The sequence below is a fragment of the Oryza sativa genome, chromosome 11 (assembly GCF_034140825.1).
Source record: "Oryza sativa Japonica Group chromosome 11, ASM3414082v1".
Taxonomy (NCBI): domain Eukaryota; kingdom Viridiplantae; phylum Streptophyta; class Magnoliopsida; order Poales; family Poaceae; genus Oryza; species Oryza sativa.
Genome location: NC_089045.1, coordinates 17,538,489 through 17,553,592, shown reverse-complemented (window position 1 = coordinate 17,553,592; position 15,104 = coordinate 17,538,489). Strand labels below are relative to the sequence as shown.

The following is a 15,104-nucleotide window of genomic DNA, read 5'->3' as shown; positions in this document are numbered from 1 at the left end:
AGCATTTCAAGACGTTCATACTACTGTCGTACAGCACAACGTTAGTTTTTACTGTCTACCGAACAAATTTCGTTCCTGTACAAATAGATGTACAGTGTTTCATATATCACCTCACACAAATTGCAGATTCCACTAGGTCCTTTTACTCTTTGACTTGGAGGAATGCAGAGTCAATGTCTATGACTCAATGAATAAAGATGAGTCTACTTTTGACCAAGTTTTTGAACTTATAGACAGGTAATGTCATATATTCCAGTGTTATTATTACGAATTTTGCTATTGCTAGTACGAATCATATCTTTAAACTCCATGTAGGGCTTGGTATCGGTTCCGTCATTTGGTCTGCGACACTTGGAAAGAAAATTTTTCGCCGGAGGTTCAAATTTGCATTGAGTACATGATCTAAATTTATATTCAATCTATAATTCAAATATAAGTGTATATTAATTAAATCTCTCGTCGTTTGTGATGTATGTAGTGTGCAAAGCAGGAAGAGGGAACTAACTTGTGCGGATACTATGAATGCTAGTATTGCCACTGCCTTACAACCCAAATCATTGCCACAAGAGAGCTCGATGTACGTAAAAATAAATCATTCAAAATTTCATTGCGTACGTATTGATTTCTTTTATCCTAATTAATTTCATACATTCATAGGTTATTCGCATGAGGGATAACCTCACACACAAGGAATTTATCGCGGCGGTTCAAGAACAACTCATGGGATTCATCAACGAACGAGTCCTTGATCCCGAGGGTAAATTCTACTACGATGAAAATACAATTCATAAGTCGTTAGCTTCTGAGATAACGACTACTACGTCGAAGTCGAAGCTAGCTAGGACATAATGAATTGTAATTAATACATGTCTATTTTTACATATGTACACATTTACTTTAATGTAAATATATATTTTGGTTATATATGCACATAAAATATTAAGTGCTTTAATATATACATATATATATATATATATAACCATGCAGCAACAAGCCCATGCAAATAAAAAAAAGGTAGCTCGATATTTAGTCCCAGTTGGTAATACCAACCGGGACTAAAGACGACTCAGCCAGCCACATGGCTAACCCATCTTTAGTAGTCCCGGTTATTTCACCCAGGACTAAAAATAACGATCTTTAGTCCCGGATTCGTAGTCCCGGTTGGACAACCGGGACTAAAGGGTGGTTACGAACCGGGAGGAAAAAGGGTTTCTCCACCAGTGGATGTTCCACAAAGTATATCGGAATTGTTTCACTAAGTATATCGAAAATGTTTCAATCGTTTAAATCGGGCGTTGTTTCACCATATATAAACACAATGTTTCAGCAAATAGCGAAAGAATGTTTCCATTCACTCCAACATTTGATCCATACATAGTGAAACATTATAAGTGCACTAGTTGAAACATTTGTGGTGGAAAAAAAAAGAAACGAATTCCCTTAATAGTGGGTTTCCAAAATATGTGGGTGATTTGTTAAAAAAAATGTTTCAGTTCACTGTAATATTTGATCCATATATAGTAAAACATTACAAGTACACTAGGTGAAACATTTTTGGTGGAACAAAAAATAAAACGAATTCCCTTAATAGAAGGTTTTCAAAATATGTGGGTGATTTGTTGTAAAAGAATATTTTAATCCACTGCAACATTAGATCTATATAATGTTTCAACATTGTAAGTACATTAGGTGAAACATTTTTTTGGAACAAAGGGAGGGACAGGTGGGTGCACCCAGCGGGGTGCGCGTGTTGGGGGAGGGGGAGCGACCGATTTCCCCCCTCACCCGGTCGACCGATCCTAAGAATTTTCGTGCAAACGTGTCACAGTTTTTCTGTTGTTACTAATTAAATGCTACCATCATGTGTATTACTACTCCCTCCGGGTTGATAATACTTGTTGTTGTGGACAAGGGCACAGTCTCCAAAAAACAATTTTGACCACTATTTTTCATCATAATATATATAAAATTGTTAGCAAATATATGATCTTATTAAAGTATTTTTTAAGACTAATCTATACATGTAGTCATCATATTTGGAAGACAAATATTTTTAAAATGATTCATAATCAAAGATTCTAGAGTTTAACTTCACTCTTGTCCAAAACGACAAGTATTATCAGCCCGAACGGAGTAATTATTACAAGCAGCAAATCTTTATTTTACCTCTCATATGATCGTTTGATTATGTTTTTACAGGTGACTTGAACAATATACGTCAGAGAGGAGTGCCTGAAATCCATCTTGCAAACATCTCTTGACACTCCTTGGGTTTATACTCTGCAGCAGTATGCCCAGCGCCCTGCATTGGTATACACATATGTCAAGATTATAAATATTATATATCCAAATCACGACTAATTGTATCGCTTGTTTTAGTATATTGATATTTTTGCATGAACTAAAAAAATACTCTGTATATATATACTCTAATAACATGCATATATGAAAATGCACCTTCACAGTTGCGTATGTCAGGTTATTACTCGCAAAGCTTCGTGTGAATCTACAAAACAAAGTAACCAAGTTAGGGTATGATACAAGCAAAACATATCAGCATATGTCCCAAACAGCTAGAACATAATAAATAAGTATGTTTATTTTGGACAAATAAGCAGATAACAATATCCAACTGTATCATCATATATAGGAATAGAAAACACATCTTCCACCCATGATCCACTATACCAGCAGGCCTTCATTGATGAGTTAGAATTCTGATAAAATATAATAGTTAAGCATGACAATATATCTTCACATTAACAGATTTGACACACCTTTGAATGTCTCTAATGAAGTACTGTGAAGTAATATTATCTCTAGTTGAAATACACATTTTACCTCTTGGTAGCTATACTCACCAAAGAAATTGAGGCATTTCCATAAGACCATAAGGGCTAATTGTAAAAGGTCTAATTCGTGACATCACGTTCTATTCCAGTGGTACCAACAGACACCAAATTAATACTAGAAGTGTAACTGATTGTATGATACATTCTTAGGCTGAGTTATTTTCTTCACTTTCCTAACTTATCTCTTTTGTTTTTCGTGCACACGCTTTTCAAACTGTTAAACGGTGTGTTTTATAAAAAAAATCTATACATAAGTCGTTTTAAAAAAAATCATATTAAACCATTTTCAAAAAAAAAAGCTAATACTAATTATTCTTACATCGTTTTATGTGTAGGAGGAGGGGTTCCCAACACCTCCCAAATATAGCCTTAGTATGATAATGGTGGTGCGATAATTTTTTAATGGCATGTTTAGCACAACTTCAGCTCTCAGCCAAACAGTTTCAGCTCCACCTAAAATGGGAGCGGAGCTGGGTGGAGCTCTATCATAAAATGAACTAGAGAGTTGGAACTGGGTTTAGGCTGCTCCACAACTCTAGTGCAGACCCAACTCCTGAAGCTAGATTTGTTCCCTAAGTTAATTTATGATACCTCTTGGTACATCATCTCTACGGTAAAATAGGTCATGCTACAAAGTGCAGTGCGTAGCTCACACTAGAAAGCATAGTATATCAAGTATAATTTTAACAATGAGTGTTAACGGAAACACTTACCCGGCAACTTGTCCATCAACGTACCACGGTCGCCAATCATCAGCAATAGAAAGGTTAAGTAATCTAATCCATGCTTGTGTGCTAATGGAGGGAACTCTAGAATCATGATCACCGCTGCATCGTTAATTACATGAAAACATTAATCCACGTATCTGGGTTAACCTGTTTACTATCGACGAGAAGAGTTATTTTGATCTCAACCACAAGGTTGCATTGGAATATAGTATTATATAGAAACATGGGGATTTATAGATATATATAGCTTAGTTTGTGACTGCAAAAATCTTGTATAAGAATTTAAATTTCTACTGTAGTAGTTAACTCCATGTATGTACACCTGAATATATATTATATGATTAAGAGAAATCAGTCCAACAAATCAGTACCGAAAGACGAATTACCTGTATATGATTGCTCGGTATCCCTTTCTCATTAGCGTCAAATGATATTCCACTGTACTACGGACATCGCTATTGTAATCTATATCGCGATTGCATCGTTTCCACTCTCCAACTGTTCCCTGTATTGCATAGCAGTTCTTTTCTGAAATTACACTGATCATATTTGCACAACTATCATGGAATTAATGCAGATTTCACCCTTTCTCTTAGGCCTTGTGCAAATATAGGTAGTACCATAGTACAAATACCTTTTGCACACCAAGACTCTCCCTTACTGTTTCATCATTTGCCCATATTTTTAATAACACGTGGGAAGCTTTCTGCAATAAATTAACCAAAATTAAAAGTTTTTAGCTCGAGAACTATCCAAAGAAACTGAGGGGAAAAAAAAGAATTCAATGGGATTGTATGATGTTGTAATAATATTTATGCACGCAACTCTACACTCAAATATAATAATGTCATCATCGGCAGCAGCAGGACGAGACTCCAGCATGAGCCTACTCATTACATCTCTCGCTGCAGTGTTATGGATGGGGCTCTGGAGTTCTTCACATAATGGCTCAAGAATGTGTCCCCTGTTGATGTCCTTTGTGCACTAAATGGTTGGTGAAATGTCAGCGAATTTGTAAACTATAATATTAATACAACAGAACAGACAGCTATATACAGTAATTTTGAATAAATTATTGATGTTTCTATACACACAGCGGCGTAATAGAGATCATTTTTATTGGGGGTACTTACATCGTTTATTGCTTGGACGGAATGCGCACATTGAGCATTGCTCGGAGCACTGTATTTTTCTCCGCAGGTCTCCTTTGCATGCTGATAGGAAATTTGTTTGAGTGGTGATTATATATAAAATGAAAGAACTATTACAGTTAGTGTCTAATGATCCGTTCGTGTGTCATACTGTCATGAATGGATAAAGATGGCACATTACCCAAGCTACTAAATGTTGCTGTTTTGTAAAAAGTTATATATTTATATATAAGTTTAGTCGAATATTTTTTTTAAAAAAACTATTCAAGTCGTTTTTTTTAAAAAAAAACTATTCAACATTGTAATACCTAATTGAGTATTTTCAGAAAAGCAGATAATCCATCATCTATTCATCCGTTGAGCTGAAAAGAACTACTGTGCCATGGTGGTCAGGCATATATGGTTACCACTTCAGAAATGCACATAGAAGACGACACTAGCTATAGATGTCGACTATGCTAAAACTAGCACCTATAGATCTTTTCTCACTTTTCTGTGCTGAAAAAAAAGCACATTTAAACGATTGTAGGCATTGGTATTTTGAAAAAAAACCGACACCATTAATTTATTGTAGGTGCAAGTTAATTAAAAAACCGGCATCAATAATGATTATTGGTGCCGGTTTTTTAAAAAATAGGCAAGCGTAAAAAACCGAGCCAAGCTGATCGTTAACCTTATCCTCGGGAGCAGATTAATCTGCTCCTGCGGCTCTCGCGCCTCTCTCTTCCTTCCCAGCGGTGGCAGCGCCCTTCCCTCCACCAGATCAGGCGGAAGGGGAGGCGGCAAGCTCCCCACCTGACGGTGACGGTGTCGGTGGTGCCCTCCTCTCCACCTGATCCGGCGGAAGGTGAGGCGCGGGCTCCCCAAGCAGAGACGGCGGTGCTCTCCCCTCCAACAGATCCAATGGGAGGGGAGGTGGCGGACTTCCCAAGCAGCAGTGGCGGCGGCTATGACGCCCTCCTCGACATCGGGCCATTCTTGTGCTCTTAGTGTTATTGGATGTTCTTGTATTCTTAGATATTTTTGGATGCCGATTAAAATTTTCATTCTGATCGGGTTGAAGGGGAGCTGCTCGATGATTCGAGCTGATACATCGAGCCCTTTTTTTCATTTCTAGAACCTCAAAGGTGCCGGTTTGAAAGTCCGGCACCTATGGCCGGTTCTTTTCTATAGTATTGGCCCTTGATCTGTTTTTTTTTGGCAATGCCTACAAAGATATGCAGTATGTACTATATGGAAACATATAAAGTTATACTAGAGAATGGATTACTTCGTAAAGTTCATCAGATATAAGTCCCATGCCATGCAGAAATGGAATTCTACCATCTTCATCAATCTTGTAATCTGTCACTGGATTTCCAGCAATGTATCCCTGTGTTATGTACAGAAGGTAAATAAATTAGTTGAAGGAAAGTTAATTACAGGACAGATTGTGCCCATTAAGAAACAAATTATTTAAGGAATGCAAGATAGACTATTGAGGCAATTAAGATGTCAAATATAAAATTTCATGATTGACATAATCTGATAAGATCAGACCTTGAGATTAAAAAATGGTTTTTCTTCTGAACCATTGCCTGAAAAATATAGACACATATTCACTAGTTAATAGTTGTGTACATGCGCAGTTAGTCGATACAAGAAAATGAACACCATATTTGTCCCAACTCGTAAACATGAAAACTACAATTTTTGTGCTTGTATATATCTAGATTCTAGACAACAAGAATAGCATTTGGTTAGTAACAAAAAAATATTATAATTATTGTGATACTAATCTATATTCACAGACAGCCGTTACCCGATATGAGATTAGGAATTTACTAAAATATATTTCCCAAACTGCTAATAATTCAATCTTAAGGCCCTCTAAATGTATGTGGTAAGTCTAAGGAAATTATACATTCATAATGAAAGAATCTTACTTTCGTCAATTGCAAGTGTAAGTGTAGGTACAATCATTCCACTATATGAGTCACCTCCAATATAGAGTGGATTCAGTGAGAACCGGGGATGGTCATGAAGCCACTGTATAAAGCAACACTTTTAGCACGCATCCACGGAATATCTGTTATACATGTAGGGGCAATGTAGATCAATGGGTTATGGTCTCATAACACTATGTTTTTATTATCGTGGCACCATATTTCAAATGGAAACTAATCCTCATCACAGTATTGTTTTTCATAATTACATTGTGCATGCAATCAATACATTTTTGAAACGTCTTCATTGTTCAATGATCATAGTGTTAGTTTTATTAATGACCAATTGAAAAGTAAAGGCAGTGCATGCATTTATTTAACTGGATAGGAGTAAGAATGGTAATAATGAAAAAAGAGTGAAAAAAAATCTTAAGAATATAATATCATTTAATTAACATGAGAGAAGTAAAAAAGGTAATAATGTGATAATTCATACGGCCCCTTAAGAAGCCCGCATGTGATAATACGACCATTATATCCCCAAACAAGCTTAAGCTGCAACCATTTGAACTTGAAGTTTCTCTCTCCAAAACAAAGCAACAAATAGGGGGAAGTTTCCAACTTGAAATCTTTGCTTCAAATTGGTATAGTAGGTTACATACTTGCTTACCTCCTTCAATTGCAGCCATTTTTTAAAAAAATTCATTGGTGAAATGCAGCGAATTTTGCAGTTAATAAGGGTACTTTTATGAGCATTTTTTTTTGCAAATTTTAGCTACAATAAAGAATTTTTAGGTGAGCAAATTGTTATTGTAAGCACAGGTTCATAGTGATTCAATGTAGTGTTGCATAATTTTGTGGACATACATGAATTTTCATGTTTTGTGGGGAACACCTTCACCCTAATTTTATTCGTACTGCCATGTTTTATAGATTGATTTAGGCCTGGATGTAAGACATGCGACAACCTCATCTGGCATTTATGAAGAAAGCATATAACTTTGTTCACCATGCTAAGGCACATGCTTTAAGGAAAAATAGGAAAGACATATATTTTGTTCGTTCTTTGATTGCAAGAATCAGAAATTGTTGAGAGACCCCAGTACAATATTGGTGTACTCAATGGAGCATGAATTTAAGGAGGATTGCAGGGTATGGCTATCACGGGGAAATCACCGTTCCTGAAGGTGACAGTAACATGGAATGTGACGAGACTTGTTTTCCCCTTGATGGGGCAGAAGATTTTACAATTGATGACATGGCCCTTGAAAGAATGGATGAAGATGGTTCGACTAGTAGTGACGATTTTGAGGCAGAATTCAGTCTAGAAGATATGATGCACCACGCTAAACCAGAGGTTCTTATGGGTACAGCACGGGGATTAGACAACTAAGAGGCATTATAGAAACCAACGGAGGATCTTCTTTATGAAGAATCCAAGGGATATGAGAAGGATTATACGTGTTGCGTTTGGTGCTTGAACTCTTTATATTGAAGGCTAGGTATGAATGGTCCAATAGCAGCTTCAATGATTTGATGGGTTTCTTGAGAGTTTTACTTCCTAAGCCTAACTTATTGCCATCCAACAAATATCAAGCGAATAAACTTATATGGCCATTATCTCTAGGTGTTCAAAAGATTCATGCATGTGTAATGCAGACAATTGTCCCACCTGTGAGAAAATTAAAGTCGTTACAAAATGGGTAGTGGGTCCTCTGACAGTGAGGTTGTTGAACCAGATTCATCAGGCATACAAAGAAAAAGATTTTGGCCATGGTGATGTGGAACCTGCACTGAAAGATCGCATGAGCATTTGTTCTCAAAGCCTAACGACGCTAAGTTGATGAGATGACGTCAAGATAACCGGAAAGTAGCTGGTATGATTCGATACCCAACGGATGCTCACTAGTGGAAGTTTTTGATTCACTACATCCAAAATTTCCTATGGATCCAAGAAATGTAAGGTTTGCATTGAGCACAAACAGAATGAATTCATTTGGTGACATATACATCTCACACAACACCTGGCCAGTTCTGCTCACCATGTGCAACCTTCCTACATAGATTGTCATAAGGGAAAGTATATTTTGTTGACTATACTTATACAAGGTCCAAAACAACTTGGCATCACCATAGATGAATTTCCTGAACCTTTGATGGAGGGTATGGAAGATCTATGTCAAGAAGGGTTACGAATGTGGGATGTATACCAACTGGAGTACTTTACTCTATGTGCTATCATATTCGTGATCATCATTGACCTGCTTGCAAATATTTTCCTCTTTGGCCAGATTAAAAGGTAAACTGCATATCTTATCTATCTTGACAAGATGTCATACAAATATGTGACATCCTCAAGCAAGATAGCTTACATACGCCATCAACGGTTCTTACTCCAGAAACAAGTATTGTACGATGGCCAAATGTTTTGACAATACAATAGAGAACGAGTCTGCCACCGCAAAACGAAGTGGTAGTGTTGTCTTCGATATGACAAAGAATATTAAGATCGCGTTTGAGAAGGGAAAGAAGTAGTCAAGAGGAAGAAAGCAGTGGAGGAAAATATATGCCTTACAGGAAGCACTCTATCTTCTTCAAATACATGCTGTACTGGGAGGACCTGGAGATTCATCATGCCATTGATATCATGCACCTCGAGAAGAATATGCTCGATAGCACCATTGACACCTTAATAGACATCTAGAGTAAGATGAAGCACAGGCTGGATTCATGTAACGACTTGGTAACTTTAGACATAAGGAACAACCTTCACCCAAAAGATTTGGCGAATGGGAAACAAGATTCTCCTGCTTGCTACTCCATGACACCAAAAAAGAAAAACGGATTTTTGTAAATACTTGAATTGGGTGAATGCCAATTGGTTTCTCATCGAACATCAGGAAGCTAGTCTCAATGAAAGATATGACCATCTCAGAATGCTCATGATTGTCATAATGCTAACGGTCTTTCTCCCTATTGCTATAAGGACAATCAAGCTAGTTCGAAGGTAGTGATAACAAAGATGTGTTACTTTTTCAATCAAATTTCCTAGAAAATATTTGATCCTATGGAATTAGGACCAATCCAGAACTTCACAATCGAGACAGCGTGCCAACTTGAGATGTATTTTCCTCCATCTTATTTTGATATGATGGAGCATCTGATTGTTCATATTGTCCTTCAGATTACGAACTTGGTCTGCTATACTTGCATCAAATGTGGGTGTATGAGTGGTACATATCGATTCTAAAAGGGTATGTCCGCAATCATGCTTACTTAGAGGGATCGATGACATAGGGGTACACAACTGGTTGAGTGCGTTCTAGATTACATAAAGGATGTCAATTCCACCAGGAAACCCATGGCTAGATACGAGGGAAGGTTAACTGGGAAGGGGGCCGTAGGCAAAAGATGCTTATTTGATAATGATTACAAAGCAGTAGCGGAGGCAGACAACAACGTACTGCAACAACTCGCCATCATTGAGCCCTATATTGAGCAACACATGAATGAGGTTAGTGCCTGCAATGCTTTCCTCAATGGTTGTTGGATCAAAGCCTGCTATTGGTGAATCCATGAAGGAAAATAACTTTAGAAAGACTGGCATCTGGCCTGTCAAGTCTAGTGACCTCATGGCAATGGTATGTCATTAACGGATATGAAAATAAAGGACAAGAAAAGCTCAGCACAGAATAGTGGAGTTCGTGTTGAGGCATTCAACACAACGGACGAGAAGAAATTGCACTAGGGATCATACAAGAAATTGCAGTAAACATCCAGATCCCTATCATCGATGCTAATGGGTGAAAGACACAATAGGCATTTCTCTGGATAACTACAACCTGACGATTGTGGAAGGTAGTAGAGTAGGCTTAGAATATTCTACGAATTGCAGTTTCACCGGCAGTTTGGTTTGTAGAACCCAAAATTCAAGTGCTTAATCACTCATTTGCAATCGAGTTGCCATCTACCTTGTTCTTGCTTGTCTTCTTCGATTTGCATGTAGGGATTAGCCTTCTCTGCATGGTCAATCATGTTTTGGCACGGTTGATAACTAGAGAATATGTGATGTTATGATTTCAGGGTTCAGATTATATTGATCGGAAGCCAGATCATGTATGTCGAATTTCCGCCAAATCGAGGGTTATTAATACATATCAAAATATAGGGGCCGAGTTCCTTATCTGAAGCGATGAGGCATCATGCGATGGACCAAAGACTGACACGCTTATGTTGGCACCGACAAAGCCAAAGCCAATGCCCATAGGAGATGAGCCCAGCGGCAAGATGGCAGACGTGCCGCACGGTATGAAGGAAGCAGCGACGGATGGTAGTGGCACAACCAGAAGGGGCCAGTAAAGGAAATGTTGTATGTGAATTTACAGCACCCGAGCGGAGCAGCGATGGATGTATGGTACGAGGCTTACGAATGTGAGATTGATTCGGTTGTGATAGACTATATTTTGGAAAGGACAAAAATGCCCACTGAACGATGATATGGGAAGTACTATCGTACCCTCACAAATTGACGGTGTAGATCATTTATACCGGTAGTATAATACTACCAGTAGAGAGCATCGTAAAGGTAATCCAATCAAATAGCATGCAAAGTGTGAGGATATTCTTGTCCAAAGCCTTTAAGGGAAACGAAAGAAAAGAAAACCAATTCCGTACAAGACAAATAGAGTAAAAAGTTGTTCTTCTAGGAATTGGTCAGGACAGAGTTACCTTTCTAAGGAAAATTAGAAGTTGTTTCACAGCATTGGTATCACTAGACTTGGAACCCTCCTCTGTGGCTGCATATGAGAACCCTGCCCCTACAGGAGAATCCACAAAGATTATATTGCTTACCTACAAAATCACACAATTCATCCATTAAAATATGCAATTGGGCTTATCCCCTTTTCATTTTCAGAGAAAGAGAGAGATACACATCCACTAAAAATTGAACATGGAACTTATTTGCTAATACATGGTATTTGGCATATGCAGGCGACAACCTTAGTCCATGTCTCTGGTCGGTAGATAATTATGGGCAATCCTCCACTATAGTATCGTTTTGCAGCGAATTGAAATGGCCCTACAAGAGCATACATGCACATCAACAATCCGTTAAAGTAGAATAAGCATTGCAACATAACCTATATGCACAATGCACCATATGTTGGTTATCCATAGAAACTCACTAGAACCTTTTAATAATTTGTGAAAAAATAATACGATAATTATTACTCCCTCCATCTACTTTTGATAGTCATATTTCTAAATCTGAAAATTTTATTTTTGATAGACATATTTCAATCCAACAACCTATCATCTTAATGACTCTCTCGGATTTAATGCGTGACTCTCCATTCTCCCATACAAGATTGGCTACATGGACATCGAGAAATATAAATATTAATGAATCACTTGTTCATGAGGAATAACTAGTAGCATGTTTAAATGGATGATAAGTAGAATCACTTATCCTTGGTTTGTGTGCCAAGATGAAATATGACTATCAAAAGTAGATGGACGGAGTATTACCTATCTCATGGGCTAGGCCAGAGATGCTAGAGCAGCCAGGCCCACCTGTTAGCCAGAGCAAAAGTGGGTCTAGATCAGGATTCTTCTCTGACCGGACAAAGTAGTAGAAGAGCTGCACGCCAGTGCTCTCGTTCACTTCCACGTACCTGCAGCGGTCATAAGTGTGCACATGATGTATCCATGGCTTGCATTATATGTTTGTCATTTCTTGGACCAGTGGTAGACCGGCGTTCTTTTTTTTTTTTTTGACTGCGTTCATTGGAGAAATATACGGACCCATACCTTTTCTTCAAAAACAAATTTTTGGTAGTGCCATTTTTATATTTTCAGCGGTATGGTTAAATAGAAATGAAATTGTTTGCATTAGAAATTCATCTAACCCTATCAATGTGGTATTGTTGAGTTCTTTCTATGGCTTTTGAATTTTATTCCAACAGGAGGACTATTATTTGGATTGGGGCAAGTCATAGATTGGAGAATATCACTCTCTTTAGAGGTGTTTATCTCACATGAGTAGCAATAGGGATCTATCCAAACTAAAGTTTGATGTTTTATTATTTCATTTAGAACTTGTTGGTATGTCTATTTTTCTAAGGGGTATCAGGTCTAATACTTAGGTATCTGATTTGATATGATGATATCTATGAGTACCATGTGTGATACCTCGATGCTATGTATCTTAATTAGGTGCATAGTTTCCCATCATCGCTGCCCAATCACTAGTATTGTTTTACATGCTAAATGACACAATCTCCTGCATGATTACCTTTTGGATCATCTTTAAACCATTCTTTTCCATATGGATCGGTAATTTTGCCAATTTTAGCTTGGACCATCCCAAACTACTTCTCCGGTGCACCGGTGAATATAGCGCTTGGTGAATGAACAATATCATGCTTATCGATACATATCGATACTTAATATAATCCTTTATTATTAAAAAAAAATATTGAGACTGCAAGATGTACTCACGCTTTGCATTCAGTATATATACATACCCGGTTTCGAGGGAGAATGGCAATGGGCCGTCGAACCCGGGCAGGCTCGACACGGCGACACAGGCCGCCGCCGTCCACGACGACGAGGCCACCCAAGAAACGAAGCAGCAGCAGGCGAGCCACCACCACGTCAAGCAACGGCGGCTGGTGGTGCTTCTCGTCGCCACCATCGTGCGCGCTTCCTCTCGCATCGTCGATCGAATGGTTTGTTTCCCGTTTCGTCTAACCAATTATGACTGAATTATCAGCCCTGGGGTTATGTGAAAACAGATAGAAACAAGAGATAAAAATTGGCAAAGGAACATGCAAAACAGGCCAGTCCAACTAACTCTTATCTCGTCTCTGACAGATTCATGGATGCGTATCAGAAATTCAGACTATATTTATGTGTATATATATCAGATTATTGACATACCTGCGCACAGATCTTAGGATCACTTACTCTTCGGAATGATCCACTTATTTTACTTTCTTCACTTGATCGATCGGAAAAACAGCACTCCTAATATACGCAAGAGTAGAACTCGGTGTCCTCTAGTTTCGGCAGCTAGAGCTCAGCGCTATGTATATCTTTTATATAGTTATACAAACCCATATAGTGGGAACCTATCCCATGCATACAAGTGTTGCATGCTTACTTTGTACCAACTAGCAAATATCATCGAAAAATCTAAAAAAATTGTGCATACAATTTCGTCAGTATTATACCTACTTTTTAAATCTTAATCTCAAATTTATTATATTTTAGAGATGCATTAAAAAATTTTATCTTTTTTTTATCTTTTTTTAGTCAGAATTTTATCTTTTTTTCTCTATATAATGAATTTGAATATGAAACTTTCTACATAGATATGTACAACTTGTTAAGAAATTTCCATGTGTACATGCTGTGCATCATCGGTTAGTGTACACGGTGTATACATGGGAAGGCTTGTGTATGTAGGCTATTAGTTAGTTGGTACATAGAAGACTACTTGTCTATGCATTAGTTAACATGTAAGTATATGGGCATCAGAAATCATATATAACATGTATATATAAAAATTATTAGTAAATGATTAAATATAATTATACTACATCATCTACAAATTATAGCATTATGAAGCATGCTGATCATACGTTTCTATAATATTGTGCCGTACAATGCGGGTCATCGTATTGAATTGCATTTAAGTACAGGTCTATGTTGATATCCGAGTTGATTACATGGGTCGATCACGTAGGTACAGTATACTGCATTTAAGGTATAGGATATGTGTTGTTGTCATCTCAATTACGACGTACAGCTATGATCTGGCATAATCAATGACGGACGTTGGACATGGCACCCGTGCGTCGGTCATACGAGTCACGACACTTTACGACGATCTTTCCTGATTTCTAGATTTCCACTGTGATGATAGCAGAGAAATTGGCACTCTATACATTCGTTCCAGCCTGACCAACACTATTCATTACTACAAAATCCACCGTAGGTATCGGCTCATGGAACGTTTTCCCATCTTCATGTGTTGAAAAAGGCTCTTTTAAACACTCTAGATACTGGTTATAAAGGAAGCACCAATACTATAGGTACTTTTTTATAATAATCGCACAAAAAACCGGCACAAATAAAAACTAAGCGAGCCGAACCCCCATCGAACCGATCGAGCGCCCACCCCATAAACCCCCCGTCCCCGTCGCTCGCATCTTGTCCTCTCCCCAGTCCCCACCCCTCTATTTCTCGCACCTTCCTCCCCCTTCTCTAGTTCACCCCTCCCGTCCTTGATCCCTCGAGTTCCCCCTCTCCTTCCCTCCATTCGCCTGCCCTCCTCCTCCTCTCCGTATGCGTGCACCTCCTCTCCTCTCGAGAAGTTCGCCATTGATATTTCTTAATGACATTGCTAAAAATATAATTTCCAGTAATGGTGCTCGAAATATT

General features: G+C 38.0%; 1 protein-coding gene across 2 annotated transcripts; it reads right to left on the bottom strand.

Moving 5' to 3' along the window:
• Positions 1-2,048: 2,048 nt before the first annotated feature.
• LOC4350472 (serine carboxypeptidase-like 2) lies at positions 2,049-13,796 on the bottom strand. Of its 2 annotated transcripts, none has more exons than XM_015760001.2 (15): positions 13,599-13,796; positions 13,184-13,405; positions 12,186-12,331; positions 11,657-11,736; positions 11,385-11,507; positions 6,657-6,759; positions 6,271-6,308; positions 6,002-6,103; positions 4,714-4,794; positions 4,406-4,564; positions 4,215-4,286; positions 3,967-4,085; positions 3,566-3,679; positions 2,458-2,506; positions 2,049-2,302 (listed from the first exon to the last, which is right to left on the bottom strand). In XM_015760001.2, exons 2-15 carry the CDS (start codon positions 13,372-13,374, stop codon positions 2,219-2,221), a joined length of 1,461 nt encoding a protein of 486 aa, XP_015615487.1. In that variant the 5' UTR covers positions 13,375-13,405; positions 13,599-13,796; the 3' UTR covers positions 2,049-2,218. The 2 variants fall into 2 exon arrangements, with proteins under 2 accessions (XP_015615487.1, XP_015615488.1); XM_015760002.3 differs by having other exon boundaries at positions 13,184-13,433; positions 13,599-13,763.
• Between the last annotated feature and the right edge of the window lie 1,308 nt (positions 13,797-15,104).